Here is a 17,485-nt window from a genome sequence, read left to right on the forward strand (position 1 = left end):
ATTGGGGGGACGGGGGGGGGAAGGGACCCATGCAAGTCCAGGCCATGGTGGTACCGGCCTAGGGAACCCTTGCAGACCGGGACGGACAGAGGACGGGATAAAGGTGGGAGCACCGTTGGTGGCACCTCTCCCAACAGAGACACGTCCTACATGCGAGGCCCTCCCAAGGCTAAGCACGGGGACAGGAGCCCTCCCTGGGCTCAACAGGGATACTGGGGCCCTCCCTGGGCTTAACGGGAAATCTGGAGCCCTCCCTGGGCTTAACGGGGAATCCGGAGCCCTCCCTGGGCTCACCGGAAAATCTGGAGCCCTCCCTGGGCTTAACGGGGAATCCGGAGCCCTCCCTGGGCTCAACGGAAAATCTGGAGCCCTCCCTGGGCTCAACAGATCCCTGGGCTCGACGGGGAACCGGAGCCCTCCCTGGGCTCGACGGGGAACCGGAGCCCTCCCTGGGCTCGACGGGGAACCGGAGCCCTCCCTGGGCTCGACGGGGAACCGGAGCCCTCCCTGGGCTCGACGGGGAACCGGAGCCCTCCCTGGGCTCGACGGGGAACCGGAGCCCTCCCTGGGCTCGACGGGGAACCGGAGCCCTCCCTGGGCTCGACGGGGAACCGGAGCCCTCCCTGGGCTCGACGGGGAACCGGAGCCCTCCCTGGGCTCGACGGGGAACCGGAGCCCTCCCTGGGCTCGACGGGGAACCGGAGCCCTCCCTGGGCTCGACGGGGAACCGGAGCCCTCCCTGGGCTCGACGGGGAACCGGAGCCCTCCCTGGGCTCGACGGGGAACCGGAGCCCTCCCTGGGCTCGACGGGGAACCGGAGCCCTCCCTGGGCTCGACGGGGAACCGGAGCCCTCCCTGGGCTCGACGGGGAACCGGAGCCCTCCCTGGGCTCGACGGGGAACCGGAGCCCTCCCTGGGCTCGACGGGGAACCGGAGCCCTCCCTGGGCTCGACGGGGAACCGGAGCCCTCCCTGGGCTCGACGGGGAACCGGAGCCCTCCCTGGGCTCGACGGGGAACCGGAGCCCTCCCTGGGCTCGACGGGGAACCGGAGCCCTCCCTGGGCTCGACGGGGAACCGGAGCCCTCCCTGGGCTCGACGGGGAACCGGAGCCCTCCCTGGGCTCGACGGGGAACCGGAGCCCTCCCTGGGCTCGACGGGGAACCGGAGCCCTCCCTGGGCTCGACGGGGAACCGGAGCCCTCCCTGGGCTCGACGGGGAACCGGAGCCCTCCCTGGGCTCGACGGGGAACCGGAGCCCTCCCTGGGCTCGACGGGGAACCGGAGCCCTCCCTGGGCTCGACGGGGAACCGGAGCCCTCCCTGGGCTCGACGGGGAACCGGAGCCCTCCCTGGGCTCGACGGGGAACCGGAGCCCTCCCTGGGCTCGACGGGGAACCGGAGCCCTCCCTGGGCTCGACGGGGAACCGGAGCCCTCCCTGGGCTCGACGGGGAACCGGAGCCCTCCCTGGGCTCGACGGGGAACCGGAGCCCTCCCTGGGCTCGACGGGGAACCGGAGCCCTCCCTGGGCTCGACGGGGAACCGGAGCCCTCCCTGGGCTCGACGGGGAACCGGAGCCCTCCCTGGGCTCGACGGGGAACCGGAGCCCTCCCTGGGCTCGACGGGGAACCGGAGCCCTCCCTGGGCTCGACGGGGAACCGGAGCCCTCCCTGGGCTCGACGGGGAACCGGAGCCCTCCCTGGGCTCGACGGGGAACCGGAGCCCTCCCTGGGCTCGACGGGGAACCGGAGCCCTCCCTGGGCTCGACGGGGAACCGGAGCCCTCCCTGGGCTCGACGGGGAACCGGAGCCCTCCCTGGGCTCGACGGGGAACCGGAGCCCTCCCTGGGCTCGACGGGGAACCGGAGCCCTCCCTGGGCTCGACGGGGAACCGGAGCCCTCCCTGGGCTCGACGGGGAACCGGAGCCCTCCCTGGGCTCGACGGGGAACCGGAGCCCTCCCTGGGCTCGACGGGGAACCGGAGCCCTCCCTGGGCTCGACGGGGAACCGGAGCCCTCCCTGGGCTCGACGGGGAACCGGAGCCCTCCCTGGGCTCGACGGGGAACCGGAGCCCTCCCTGGGCTCGACGGGGAACCGGAGCCCTCCCTGGGCTCGACGGGGAACCGGAGCCCTCCCTGGGCTCGACGGGGAACCGGAGCCCTCCCTGGGCTCGACGGGGAACCGGAGCCCTCCCTGGGCTCGACGGGGAACCGGAGCCCTCCCTGGGCTCGACGGGGAACCGGAGCCCTCCCTGGGCTCGACGGGGAACCGGAGCCCTCCCTGGGCTCGACGGGGAACCGGAGCCCTCCCTGGGCTCGACGGGGAACCGGAGCCCTCCCTGGGCTCGACGGGGAACCGGAGCCCTCCCTGGGCTCGACGGGGAACCGGAGCCCTCCCTGGGCTCGACGGGGAACCGGAGCCCTCCCTGGGCTCGACGGGGAACCGGAGCCCTCCCTGGGCTCGACGGGGAACCGGAGCCCTCCCTGGGCTCGACGGGGAACCGGAGCCCTCCCTGGGCTCGACGGGGAACCGGAGCCCTCCCTGGGCTCGACGGGGAATCCGGAGCCCTCCCTGGGCTCAACGGGGAATCTGGAGCCCTCCCTGGGCTCAACAGAAAATCTGGAGCCCTCCCTGGGCTCAACGGAGAAACAGGAGCCCTCCCTGGGCTTAACGGGGAATCCGGAGCCCTCCCTGGGCTCAACGGAAAATCCGGAGCCCTCCCTGGGCTTAACGGGGAATCCGGAGCCCTCCCTGGGTTCAACGGAGAAACAGGAGCCCTTCCTGGGCTTAACGGGGAAACTGGAGCCCTTCCTGGGCTTAACGGGAAAACAGGAGCCCTCCCTGGGCTCAACGGAGAAACAGAAGCCCTCCCTGGGCTTAACGGGGCGCGCCTACGTGGTGCCGGCACCGGAGGATGCTCTGGAGGAGCAGGCACCGCAAAGCGCTTTCGAGGGGCTGGGACTGGAGTGAGTCTGGGGCCTGGAGCCGACTCTGGAGCGAGCTCTGGGGCTGGGGCCGACACGGGAGCGGGCTCTGGGGCTGGGGCCGACACGGGAGCGGGCTCTGTGTCAGTAGGGACTGATGGCTCGAGAGCGGCCTCCACGGCCAGGACAGACGCAGCAGACAACTGGAGATCCTCCCGGATATTTCCATGAAGGGCCTCTGCACAAAGGGCCCTAGCCATCCTGGCACGAGCCCTCCTACCTTCACGCCTCCCGTGGCAGTGAGTTGTCGGATTGCCGACTTCCTGGGTGACTTGGACTGACACTAACACAGGATCATCGTGACTGGACACGACTGGCTTGGGTTGAACATGGACAGACACGGGAACAGGGGACGACTGGGAAACTTTTCTTCCCTCTACCTTGAGCTTAACCCCCTCAGAGGACTTGGTAGCTTCAGGCATGACTGTGGTGGGTTCAGCCGATTCAGAGGCGGGAACCGCCACAGAGGACTCGGTGGCAGATGCAACAACGCCGGCCACCCTCTCTCTTCTGCCTCTTCGCTTCTCAGTCGGAGTCAGAAGATGATCGTGGACTTGACTCAAAGAGGGAAGGGGGGCAGGGTGGTGGTTACTGCAGAAATCCTCAGGAGGGTTTAGGATCTGCCAGTCCTTGCGGTGATGCACATAGTTAGAGAAGTCCCAGAAGTTTAAGATGCGCAGTTGTTCCATCTCCCACCGCGGTAAGGGGTCATTCAGAGTGATGTTAAAGGCCTCCTTAAGCGCTGCATCATCATATTCCAGGCCCCGAGCCATCGTCCAAAAGAATTGGGCAAAGGACCGGGGTTCCTGGTCCTGCTGACGAAGCGACGCCAGCGTCTGTTGGAGTGCCAATCTCCCTTCTGCAGTGGCGGGTGGTCACTCAAGTAATGGAGTTGAGTACTTTGTCCGCCTCTGCAAACAATCAATAAGCATGCAACACCACACAATTGATGCAACTTTAAGTTGTAATTGCTTGTGACAAACTTTCAGCTGAGTGAAATTACAGGATCCTCACTTAATAACAGATCATTGGCTAAGTTTGGATTCCAGTTGAATCTGCTGGAAGATTATGCAACTAGAGACTGGAAATGAAACTGGATGAAAGTTTCAGTGGTGACGGTCATCAGTGTGTGCATCATTGCTTTTAAACACTGTGGTCAGCCCATTAAATGTCACTGGACAAAACATATTTGTGCTTAGACTGTAGGAAAGTTATAATAATGAATTTATATGTATTAGATTCCCAAAAGTCATATTCAGGCACAACGATTATAATACAAACTCTTACATGACACGTGTGTTAGTTTAAATGGCTGTCATACATGCTTTTGTCAGCCAGCTCCTCTAAGTTCAGAATACGTTAATTTTGTGTCATAATTTGAAGTGAAAGTGGCTCCTTTGTAATCAGCAGGTGTTGGTTGTGTCTGACATGGAAGACACACTAAAGTTGTTTTGTGTTAAACCTCTTCCTGTTTGTATGACAGCAGGGTTCATATCTTTTCTATCAAATTCAGATTCCCCAAAGTTTTTTTTTACCTATGAGCTCATCACACCTGGCATTCCAAAAATAGAATGTGGTTTATTTATTCTACATATTTAGATTCCAATGACACACTTATTTATATGCTAAATACAGTATAGAAACAATTGCTTGACATGTTTTTGGCAGCATCACATCAGTTATTCTTGTTAAAATGAACTCAGAACACAGAAATTCTGTTAAAACAGACTGGATTCAGAACAGAAATATTGCAAACATTCAAAATATATCCAGTATTACATCTATATGTGGACACTTGTAAATTACACAATATGGGGATATCCATACTTTCACTTAATAAACAGAACAGTCACCAGAATAAATGGCTGTTCAGAGTAAAACTGAAATTTTCTTTCTTCTAAATTTGGTTTTCTTCCATTATTCTGTACAATAAAAAATTATATATAAAAATGATTGTATGTAAAGCTGAAGGGGTCAAATAGTGCAAAGCAGCAAAAACTAAACAATATATTCTATATATAGAATATAGTTTTTATTCTTAAAAATTTTGTTTTTATGTTTCAAATTTAGACCACTAATAAACAAGCCATTCAAAGTCCTTAATTCCTGTTCATGCATGATTTTCTCTGCATGCATGCTTAAGAGATTTGCTTGTTTCCTTGTTTTATATAACACACTACACTTCAGTTCGGTTTTACACAGCATAAGCTGAAACTGAGGTGAGTGTAAAGTTCCCACAGGTACCAATAGAGGCTAAAAGGAAAGAATAGAGTTCCTCATTTCCGCCTAGACGGGAGATTTGGTTCTAGTAAATATTGCTCTGTGATAGATCCCCTGCATCCTACTGTATCTGCTTAACTGGGCCAATGTGTCGGCGGCAACATATAAAAAGGAAGCACTTACCGTTGAATATTGTCACTATTGTTCGACTGCTGTTATTTCCTAAAACGATCACGGTAGGGGGAGTTTGGCCTTATTGTTATGGGAGGGAGGGATGTGGATGAGAAGACTCTGGGCTCACAGAAGGCGCATGGGGTATATTGGTCCCCATCAATCAGAGACTCCACACAATGAGCGTCGACTCCCTCACGGTGTGGGAGTCTATCATAGCGGCCGATCGCACCACAACAATGGAGCAACACCTGTTTCCTTGGCAAAGCCTGGGAGCAACCTTCCTGTACAGGGCTGTTGGAAATATGATCAGGAGAAGGAGCTGAGATGAACCTTCATGCTGGGTCACAGTGGTAACGTGAATCAGCTGAGATGAAGGGAGCATCTCAGCAGGCATGCTGTTAGATTTTATAGCTGAGGTCTGATAGATATGGAATTTAGTGTCCAGTGTTTGTACAGTCCCTGTTTCATCTGTCTGGATGTTTTATACTGTATGTGGAATTGTTTTGTTCACTAAAGTAATGCTATTATTTATTTTTAGAGTAAAAAAATGTGATCCAAATTTCTAATGCAGCATTGCTGACTCAGGATAATGTACTGAAAAGGTCCTAGTTGCGTTTCACTGATTTTGTTCACAGTCTGTGCACCTCAAATGGGTCTTTGCTTCACATAGGAAGTTTGCTGGGATTGTGTTTGTGTTGCCCAGATGAAATCATCCTCTCATATAAGAGGATGTGAACACATCCTTTTACGTGTCAACAAGGTCACTTCCACATTTTCAGAGGTTGCAAAATGAACAAAAGGCTACAAGCGTCTGACTGACTGACTGACTGGCGGCTGCTGGTCACTTTGTGTACGCCAATTTAATCCAATATTATGCCACTAAACAGACCACTGATGTAGAACATTGGTTTTTAACCAGGGGTTCTAAGCAAATTTTCCCAGGGGCCGCAGAATGACCTAAAACACTGTGTACAAATGTAAAGGATTTACAATTAATCTAGAAAGAAAAAAAAAATCTGCATACACGTCTGGGTTGTAATTTAATTTGCACCTGGCACCTGTTGCCACCAGGTGCCACTTTCTATGAAATTAGCTTAGTCAATGAAATAGCAGTCAAATGGAAACAATGCTGTGCCAATTTTGCGACATAAACCAGCTTTTTGTTTGCCTTTATAATAGAAATAGCAATCATAAGTTTAGTGACGAATTAGTTCCTTCCAGGCAAGTTGGCAAGGCTACAATAGAGCTCTGGAAGGTCATTAAGGCTAATATCAGGCTGTTCCCACTACCTTGCTTGCAGGCCTATTGTTGTGCTTGAAAAGAAAAGTGACCAGCATTAACAGTCTTAGTGTAAACCAGAGTGAGGCCATTATTAGAACTACTTTAGGTTTTATTTTTCATCCTGGTAACTTGCTGTAACTTGGCAGTTTGAGTTTTCAATTGTATTAGTAGTATTAGAACTACTTTAGGTTTTATTTTTCATCTTGGTAACTTGCTGTAACTTGGCAGTTTGAGTTTTCAATTGTATTAGTAGTATTAGAACTACTTTAGGTTTTATTTTTCATCCTGGTAACTTGCTGTAACTTGGCAGTTTGAGTTTTCAATTGTATTAGTAGTATTAGAACTACTTTAGGTTTTATTTTTCATCCTGGTAACTTGCTGTAACTTGGCAGTTTGCGTTTTCTCAAGTTTAACTTGTTTAATGACTGACAGACCTACATGTGGGTTTTGTATATACTCATGATTTTTCTTGAGTTTACATCAGCAAATTCCCCTTTGTGACCACAGTGAAATTAAAAATAAAATAATAATAATATTTGGATTGGTGTTGCATAATGATTGAATTTAGGAGCTTACATGAACCTCATGAACAGTTAAATGTTCTCCCATTGTGCAATAAAAATATGTGCAATAACTTTATACTTATTTATCACCCTGCATCCTAGTACATCCCTACAACTTTATTTTTATTCTATTTATATTCTATTTATCTATAGCACACCTGTACATATTTATTCTTTTTTTATATACATATGTGTATTTTATTCACATCTTACTTTTATTATCTGTGTTTTGTTGTTGTCTCTGTGTACTGGAAGCTTGTGACACTAAAACAAATTCCTTGTATGTGCAAACATACTTGGCAATAAAGCTTTTTCTGACTTCTTCTGATTTCTGACATGGACAAAACTAACAAGAACATCCTGTCTGTTTTATTAGATCAGAAAAAAGCCGTGACATCAGATAGGAAATCAGCTTAATCTATGTTCAACACTGTTCTGCTTTTTTTTTTTAAATTGAAGAAATGTAAGATATAGCCTACTATGTTATTATCTGACCATATCTAATTATCAGAAGTTGTATCACAAGGTGCATATGGAGTTATTAAACCTTACATTGAAATTATTATATATAAATATTATAGTATAGTATTATTATAGTTTCATGTATATAAAAGCTTAATTGAAATCATCAACTCACAAAACATCTAGGCTACAGTTTCTAACCGCCAAATAAATAAAACACAGTAAATTGAGATGGTATTTCATAACTATTTATCTGAAATAGACTCGTTTTCGTTTTTTGCTTCATAATGAAATGTACTTAGACCTTTAAATTTCCCAGTAAAATAGTTTCACAAGCAACAGATAACTATGCGGTGCACTTCTCTGTTTATGCAAATCCGCTTTATGACGCATGACGCTCAATGGGCCGCGCGCTCAGCGTGTTAATGCAACGTGATGTTTGGTGAGTGATGAGTTTTGTGTATGCGTTGACAAGTGTTTACAAGAAGCTAAGTGAAGCAAAAAGCTTTACTTTAGTGTATCATCTATAATATTGGGGGTTTGAGTTTTGGATTTAATGACTTTAAATTTAAATTAACTTTGGATTTAATGATTAAATATCTTCTTAATGTTTGCATCATGGTTTTGGGGATTTTTGTTTTGACATTGGGGAAGTTTTGAGAATGATACTAAACTACAAAACACAGCCTAATATGAGCCACACTTAGGCTACATTGCATTCAGGTTGATTTACTGATATAATAACCTAAATACCTTAATTTGAAGAAAAATATAACCAGCAGTACACAGAAACTGCATTACATATAATTTTTTGCGTTAAAACTGGAGAGGCAGGGACGTGGAATGACCAAAAAGCGACGCGAGATGCCAGTGTCAAATATGTTTACACTGAAATACAATGGAAAAGCATCGCATTGGAATACAAAAAATGCGTTTTGTGTGAACGGCACCTAAAAAGGGCTTAATATTTTTAATGATTCTATCATATCTCTTTCACAGCTGCACTTTAAAATCTGCTCGTGTCAGCCAAACGTGAAACATTTAACGGTAGCTGAACTAGTCACGTTATTGCTAATTTCAAACGTACATTGGTCAGTGACTCACTGGGAGAAATATTCCACCAAATGCGTTTTTTTGCATTTAGGGGAATTAGTCTGTTGAAGAGGAATTCTCTATTTTTGCCTAGTTTTAATGTAATGACTTCGCTATTTCTCATGAAGGTGCTATATTAGGCTAGATACAATGCACATGCTGTCTATCTATGAGGTTTGTTCAATTATCATTGAGTTCAACGTTGCTTATCATTCCTGTTTTTTTGTTCCCCGATTACATACTACAGTATGTGGTGTTGTTTATTGCTAGATGGCAGATTCCATGCTTCTAACAGTAAATGTCAGGAACTTTAAATGTTATCAGGAAGAAAAACAAACAGTTGGCAGCTGTGGCATCCCCTTAATAATCCCTAAACCAGATAGTTCTCTTGAAATTCTCTGACACCAGGTAGAACATTTTCCTAAACCTCAATATTATTTACAGACATGCAAAGGATGCTGTATGTTTACTTCCCTGAAGGGAGACAAGCGTGTGTTTGTCTATGTAGATAACATTATCTGGAATTTTATTGACACATGCTGCTACTTCATTCAGGTTACACCAACTGTGTTATTGCATAGAAGCCGAGCGAAACCCTGCATAATAACGTATAACATTTGTCTTGACTGATATAATTGGAATTCTTCTATTTAAATATAAGCATGCAGTTCTGTAATGCTTTTTAGTATCGTATTTACAGAACAGATGAAGGAGGCGGTGTGTATTGTATCCTTTTTTTTCACTATTTCAAAAACTGGTAGGACTTCGTTTTCTTTATATGACTTTAGTTCTTATTTTGTTTTATAGTTACAGTCAAGATGCAGCACACTTCGTGCACAGAGGACCGGATCCAGCACGCTTTGGAGAGATGCCTGGATGGACTCCGGCCATCAGAATGCCTGACACAATCCTGGAGTGGTAAGGCCATCCCAGTGACCCTCTGCTGCCGATGGGTCGCTTTTGTTTGGCATCACTGTTTTTCCATTTCAGTTTTTTACTTCTTTTTTGTACAATTTGTATGTGGTTTTCCTTTGTCATTGGTTTTCAATTGACAGGAAATTATAAGTGATTTGCCACTGAAATGGGCTTAATTTACACAAAGAATTAAATATGCATAATACACATAATACATGACACAATACTCTTTTTTTTTTTGTCTGCATCTATTAATTTTTTCAAAAATATGTAAAAGCAATACATGCATATACAGTGACAGTGAATACACCTCTTCTATGATGTTTTCAATTTTTATTAAAATTAGAGTAAAATTAGAGAGCATTAGAGCATAGAGTAAAAGCAATGTCATGCAAATATTCCTGATACTATAATAGAAGAAAAAAAAATACATTAGGCTAAGATATTAAAATTGAGTCATGAGGTGCAACCAACATGCAGAAATAACACGCACAGGAAATATTATTAGAAAGGATCCATGCAGACCCTCATGACTGTTGCAAGGTCAAAGTCTCTTAAAATATCATATAAATTGACCTTTTTGTGATTTTACTTGATGGTTAAAACATATTTAAAGTCGAAATTAAACTTTTCTTGAAAGTTTTTCAAAATTGTATGAAACCAACTTAAATACAAACAGTGTATATACATATGAATTTGGCATGTTTTAGACTAGGCTTTAAAAGAAATTATTTTTCTTTATCGTGAATGTGATACCATAAATTTGTCATGGGCCCATATAATTCGGTGACTGGGTGGGTGTAAATGCCAGCTGATTGGGCATATATCTACATTAGCCCACCCACATCTGCATTTAATTGTAGACTGCAAAACACTACTTTTTCAATAAAAAAGCAGTTTCAAAGTTTAATTTGCTCAAACACAACATGATGCTTAGCTTTGACATGCCATCATATTGATAAAGTTGAATTAGGCCTTATTTATTTACTATGGAAAGGTCCTATACAGAATCTTTATTAGTTGTATATTCGATTTGGTTGTTTTTATGAACCAGGGAACTGACAAACAAAAGATCACACCCTGATGAACACCATAATGTCGTTTGTGTAAAGAGTGTGACACTGTTGATAGATTCAGAGAGAAGATGTTGTTTTCAAAGAGTGTTCTATAGGAAATGTATTATTTGACACCTTCATTTGGGCAGGAAGTTAAGATGTCCTTTGAGTAATGCAGTCATCGACTACTGCAGATCTTTAGTAGGAAAACTACAGCTGCCTTAAATATCAAGTTTTGAGGTTACACATGGTTCTGTCACGTAACCGATATGATCTGTTAACGCTGCTGCTCTCAAATTGTACACCACAGTATGTTCTTTCTCAGAATTCAGGGAACCCTTTGACATCTACGCAGCAGGGATTTTAGGGTAAAACTCAGACTATCGTGTAATTAACCGGCTCTATCATGTCTGATGTGTGTTCAGATTAATTCCTGCCCTTTATGTGTACTTGACTCATTTGGTGTTATTCGGATTGTGCAGTGGTTTCATGCATACTGTGGGTGACTTGTTTACTAGATATCATGTTCATTTGAGGTATAAACACGCACATTTGTCCCAGTTTCACAATTAGGGTTTTCATGCTTGTATATTTATGCATGTTTGTGCAGCTGGCTGGTGTATGAACCGCTGGAGTCTAGAAGAGCTGGTTAAGAGGGACCCAGAAAATTTTCTTATTCTGCTGCAGCAAATTCTCAGAAAAGCCAGAGAGGTATGTATGCATGTAGACGCACCCCTGTCTAAACCGAATACTACACCCGCAGAGTAGAAGTGATACTTTCAGTCACGTTTCTGATCAATATCCTCTGCGTTGAGCTCACTATGCCCCCTTGTGGGCTCTCAGGCTATGACAGATAAGATTGCATCTAATCCATGCTAACATATTGGTGTTGTTCATAATTAAATTAAGTTCAGCAAAAACTTTTTTTTAATGTGATCAAGAACACAATGTAAGTTTGTCTGTAAGTGATATATGCTGTATATCTTTCTCTGCTGTTTTAGGTTCAGCAGGAGTGTCATTATGAGCTTGTGGCCCCCTTGGCTCTCATGTTTGAGTCCACACTCCTGCAGGTAAAGTTGTCATGGTTATGCGAATAACATGTTATTCAAGAACAAATTTACCAAAGCCTTGATAATCAGAAACTAAAATTATTTATCTAATTTTACTTCTGGAATTTGTTTGTGTGTTTTTTGTAATTTTTCTTGTTAGGATTCAGAGTTAATGTTGAAGACAGGGAAACATGATTTGCCATTTGAGTGCACCTATTAGCAAATATTAAATGCTTCTCAGTGTTAATTCACACAAATAATTCATGCAAATATCAGTCAGTGACACAACAACTTCTTTTTTGTCTTCATCTAACAATTGATTAAAAAATGTATAAAAAGCAATTCATATATACAGTAGCTCAAATACACAATGTTTTATTGTTTTTATAAATGTTTTCTTTTTTTCTATTTCTGGCAAAAATATAATGGTTATACAACTATCCTGATAATTACAATGAAAGAAAAAGCCTCATTGAAAGAATGGAAGTTCCTGAGCCTTATTACCTTATTAAAACCTTATTAAGTAATTTGGCTAAATCTTTCATCAATTTCACTGCTTGTATATATAATATCTGATTAAAATTAAATTGTGATATTTAAATGTGTGAAGTTTTCATCTTAATTTTTGTTATTTATTGAAGCCTGGAAATAAACAAAGCTTTAGGGTTTTGAAAAATGTAAAACAAAGAAACCTTACATAAAATGAAGAAGAAATATTTACACTTAAGGTTTGTTTTACAGTAATTATATTATGAAGTTCAGAAATTCATGTACATTTTCAGATATGCATTTAAATTTGTAAAGCATAATTTAGTATTAAGTTAGAAAAATGAAAAGCATTTTTACTAGTAGACTTTTTGACCCCACAAAAATAGCTTTAAGCCTCTCAGTTTTAGCCTTCTCATTTATCTAGAAGCTGATATTAAAGAAATTGCATGTGCCTGTTTTCTCTTTGTAGATGCCTCTTTGTCCATCTGACGGAGAGATACTGACAGAAGCTTGTGAAGTGTTTCATGGCTTCCTAGCATGGCCTGAACCCTACTGTAGTGTGTGTCGTAACCTGCTCTCCACTTTACATCAAGAGCTTAGAGCTCCAGGTAGCACATTGACATCAATAAACACAAGATAAACTTAACACCTTATTAAAGACCAGTTTGTTAACCTAAAGGCCTTTCCACACTGAACGCGATGCGAATCGCCGACGAACGGTGCTTTCACACCGAACGCGAAACGATTGTTCGCCTTCTGCTAATTCACGCCTGCACGCTAGGTGGCGCCGACCAACAATGCATTTTTCATCAGATATGCATCTCGTAAATGGATTTAACATCATCCGCCGCTCAATATACAGCGTTAAATTAAGATAAACAAGGTTCTACACCAGAAACAAACTATCTATATTGCTTACAAGAATAGGCTACATCCTAAAATATAATTAGCATCAAGCTAAACATAAAAGTACAATTAGCATCAAGCTACACGTGAAAATGTATGTAATTATTAATGTATTTGCTTACCCACTTTAAACCATCACTTGTAATAACTTCCAGTTGTGATCTATAGTTGATTTTGATTAATAAGCAGACACATGAACTCTTTGTATGTTTGATAACGCTATACTGCTAATATTTGTCATAAACATCCTTTATTGCTATAAAAATACCATGAACTGCATACAAAACACATACAGAAAATATATCGTCATAATCATATGTCTATTTGCTTTTATACAGCGTTAAATTAAGATAAACAAGGTTCTACACCAGAAACAAACTATCTATATTGCTTACAAGAATAGGCTACATCCTAAAATATAATTAGCATCAAGCTAAACATAAAAGTACAATTAGCATCAAGCTACACGTGAAAATGTATGTAATTATTAATGTATTTTCTTACACACTTTAAACCATCATCGAGTGCTTGTAATAACTTCCAATTGTGATCCATAGTTGATTTTGATTAATAAGCAGACACATGAACTCTTTGTATGTTTGATAACGCTATACTGCTAATATTTGTCATAAACATCCTTTATTGCTATAAAAATACCATGAACTGCATACAAAACACATACAGAAAATATATCGTCATAATCATATGTCTATTTGCTTTTATATTTCATGTGTAGAAAAAGAGTGAACGCGCTCTGACTCATAATATTCGCGCACGTGGAAAAAAAACGGACGGTGCTCTACAGATCACATAATTCAGTGGGCAATTAATAGAATTCTGTATAAATAATATAAATCTGAATAAATCTGTTCTCAAATACCAACGATAACAAGAACTCAGCATCCACTCTTCTCTTATTGGCTCTTATCCGGGATGCTCTTCTTCTGTGTTTGTCTACACTGGTTTTCGAAACCGCACAACCACTCTTGCCTTTTGTGCAGTGTTGCCAGATTGGAAATGTCCAAGTATCGTACCAGAAGTTCAGAATTATCGTATTTGGAAGAAAATGATCGTACACGAGTCAAACGTTCAGAATACAGCTATTTATCTAGATGTTACAGCTGCGAATGTTCACGGTCTATGTGGAAGCATTCCAGCGCGTCATCGCGTCCGTTATTCATTTTGCTTTTTCGCGCTCAGTGTGGAAAGGCCTTTAGTCCCAATCTACTAATTCATACTATTAAAAAGAAAAGTGCAGTGACATACTATTTTTCAGTGGTTTCAAGAAGCATTTCAGCTGTTTTTCAAAATAAGTGCTACACTTGTTTATCAGTTTTAAGAGCACTAGTAGTAACTTAAAGATTACTTAACTTGCACTCTAACGTCAGTGCATTCACTAAGATTTTTTGTTACATAATGTTGAAATCTGATGAAATAATGTTCTTGTGTGCATTTGCTTGTATCAGGGATTTCGTACTACAGGCTGGTAAGAGAGGAACAAGGCCTTGCCACCTCCAGTCAGCGTTCTAAAATCATGTGAGTGTGTTTCCACAGAAGCAGGAGGAAATCCTGTTGTGTCAGTTATTGCTCAGCCCTTTGTGGTTGCAGTCTTCACCTCTCGCTTCCTGTGTCAATTCTTGGATATTCAGAATTTGTCTTATTATAAGATTACTTCTGTGTGAAATTTTGTATGACAAATAATAATAATACAATATTTAGCCCAGTGTTTAATTAACACATTAAAATTTTTGATTTTAAGGATTTTTTTGGTTAATTTTACCCAATAAGTCAAAAGTAATTAATATAAAAAATTTATACGAAATAATAAGAAATGTTTCTTGAGCACCAATAATAGAATGATTTCTGAAGAACCGTGTGACGCTGAAAACTGGAGTAATTCTAAATTCAGCTTTGCCATCACAGGAATGAAATTTTAATAATATAAGTATAAATATATTTAATAATATATTTGAAAATATGTGACCCTGGACCACAAAACCAGTCATAAGGGTCAATGTTTTGAAATTGAGATTTATACATGTTGAATAAATTTATACAAGCTGAATAAATAAGCTTTCCATTGATCTATGGTTTGTTAGGATAAATCAGTGTGAACATACAAAAAAAAAAAAATTGATGACACTAATTTTATATCATTGTAACTTTGCTTTCCATACACTTTTCAGCAGCACGTATTTATAGGCTGCTGTCCCTTTAAATCCGACTGCACGGATCCAGTATAAATGATACACATCCGATTTCTTTCTCAGCTGTTTACATTCATTTAAAACATAACCGACTGCGTTTACGAGAATGATTGTCGAGACGGGTACTATTGACATAATTCTGTGTGTATGTGTCTGTTCAAAAACGAGGAGATGCGAAAGACGAATTAACTCGGTGTTCGCGCGCCAACTGAAACGCATCTCTCTGTGTGTGTGCGCTTCAGGTGTGAGTCAGAAAGCAAGACGAGATGGCAAAGAGTTGTTTTCTGCAACTTATTGCACTTAACTCTTTTTAACGTCAAGCAATTATCTGCTATATGCGTCAAACTAAAACTTTGACCTTTTGCAACGTTTTAATTTAAGTAGCCTATTATTAAAATGATTCAGATATCGCACGCCCTTGCGATATGCATATTGTGATATTTACATTTGCAATATTTCTATAATTTCTATATATCGTGCAGCCCTATACCACGTTCAAGGTCCAGACCCAGGTCATCATGCCGGATCTGGGTCAGCGCCGGTGTTGTGCCGAATTCTGCACCCCTGCCAGATTATGCACCCCCTCGTTGAAGTCGCTACCTGATTGCCTAATCCCAACCCCACCCCTAATCCTAACCCCTCCCTCACCCCTACCCCCAAACCTACCAATACTAGGGGGTGCATAATTTGGCAGGGTGCAAATTTCGGCACTACACCTTTGCCGCCACATGCTCGCGTCATGGTACTGTCGTGAACGCGCGTCCAAAGTGACGCAGTAGAGACGAAAATGTGGAATAGAGTCGTTATTTTTGTTTTCTTTGCGCAAAAAAAGGATTCTCGTAGCTTCGTAACTTTACAGTTGAACCACTGATGTCACACGGACTACTTCTGGACCTTGAACATGGTAGTTACCTTGCTGTCTATGGGAGGGTCAGAGAGCCCTCAGATTTCATCAAAAATATCTTAAATTGTGTTCCGAAGATGAAGGTCTTACAGGTTTGAAACAACACAAGGGTGAGTAATTAATGACAGAATTTTTGGGTGAACTAACCCTTTAAGTTATTTATGGTAGGAAATTGACAAAATATCTTCATGGAACATGATCTCTACTTAATATCCTAATGATTTTTGGCATAAAAGAAAAATCAATAATTTTGACCCATACAATGTATTTTTGAATATTGCTACTATTGCTACCCGTGCGACTTATGACTTATATGTGGTCCAGGGTCACATATATAAAATATAAAATGGTTATTTTAAATTCTAATAATATCTCTTTTTGGTGAGCATTTTATTAAATGGTAGTGTAAATCAGAGATCTTGCAAAATAACTTGCAAATAACAGACGGTACTAAAGTCTGCATGACACTGGCCCTACAGGACTGGAGTTTGAAACCCTGGTGTAAATAATACCATGGTATTACCACAGTACTATTTTTTATTTTTTATCATGGCTGGCCATTTCAATTTAGCACAGCCCTCCCTATAATCTGTCCTGGATAAACATCTGCCCCATAATATCGAATATATTGAGTAAATCGAATATACGAGTAAATCGCATATACTAGAAATAACAAATGCAAACTTCTTCTGTGGACAAAATCGATGTGTTTCATCTGTTTCTGCTACACTACAGTGACATTTTCTGATGTTTTCTCTGTTGCAGTACGGTGTTGTTGATGAACCCGGCTGAGGTGCCTGCTGAGTTCCTGTCTGTGGCAGAGCAGCTCATTGGAGCAGAGGTCTCGCAGAGAGAGAGCAGCATTACACTCATTAAACACAGCTACCAGGCAGTGCTCGGAACTAAATACCCACTACAGACCATCAGCGGTGCTCTACAGGTACACCACACTGTTCCATGGCACACGAGATAATGTTTCCTGTTTTAATGTGCTCCAACTTAAGTTGATGCAGAGTGTAGGTGCGTCAGACTGTGACTGAGTATGTGTGAATGTGTGGGCATATCACTTTGTGGGTGTCAGGAAGCATGTGATCTGATTGGGGGGAGGGGGTGATAACTAAATGCGTGATCAAAATTACTCATATGTGGGTTGGTGGGTGTCTAATGGGGAAGAAATAGATGGATTGA

At 43.2% G+C, this 17,485-nt stretch overlaps 1 protein-coding gene across 3 annotated transcripts in view; it reads left to right on the top strand.

The window, feature by feature from the left end:
• LOC107733903 (phosphoinositide 3-kinase regulatory subunit 5-like) overlaps positions 1-17,485 on the top strand; it is a 31,147-nt gene that overhangs the window by 2,796 nt on the left and 10,866 nt on the right. For 2 of the 3 annotated variants that reach the window (XM_016545745.1, XM_016545746.1), the window contains exons 1-7: positions 8,045-8,122; positions 9,580-9,690; positions 11,353-11,453; positions 11,744-11,812; positions 12,750-12,888; positions 14,653-14,722; positions 17,063-17,237. In XM_016545745.1, the coding sequence (XP_016401231.1) occupies positions 8,116-8,122; positions 9,580-9,690; positions 11,353-11,453; positions 11,744-11,812; positions 12,750-12,888; positions 14,653-14,722; positions 17,063-17,237 (672 nt within the window). In that variant the 5' untranslated portion in view covers positions 8,045-8,115. Of the gene's footprint in view, positions 1-8,044; positions 8,123-9,579; positions 9,691-11,352; positions 11,454-11,743; positions 11,813-12,749; positions 12,889-14,652; positions 14,723-17,062; positions 17,238-17,485 lie in introns of those variants that run through there. The other variant, XM_016545747.1, reaches the window with a different exon arrangement.

This window comes from Sinocyclocheilus rhinocerous, unplaced genomic scaffold (genome assembly GCF_001515625.1).
Source record: "Sinocyclocheilus rhinocerous isolate Xijiao unplaced genomic scaffold, SAMN03320098_v1.1 scaffold550, whole genome shotgun sequence".
Classification (NCBI taxonomy): Eukaryota; Metazoa; Chordata; class Actinopteri; order Cypriniformes; family Cyprinidae; genus Sinocyclocheilus; species Sinocyclocheilus rhinocerous.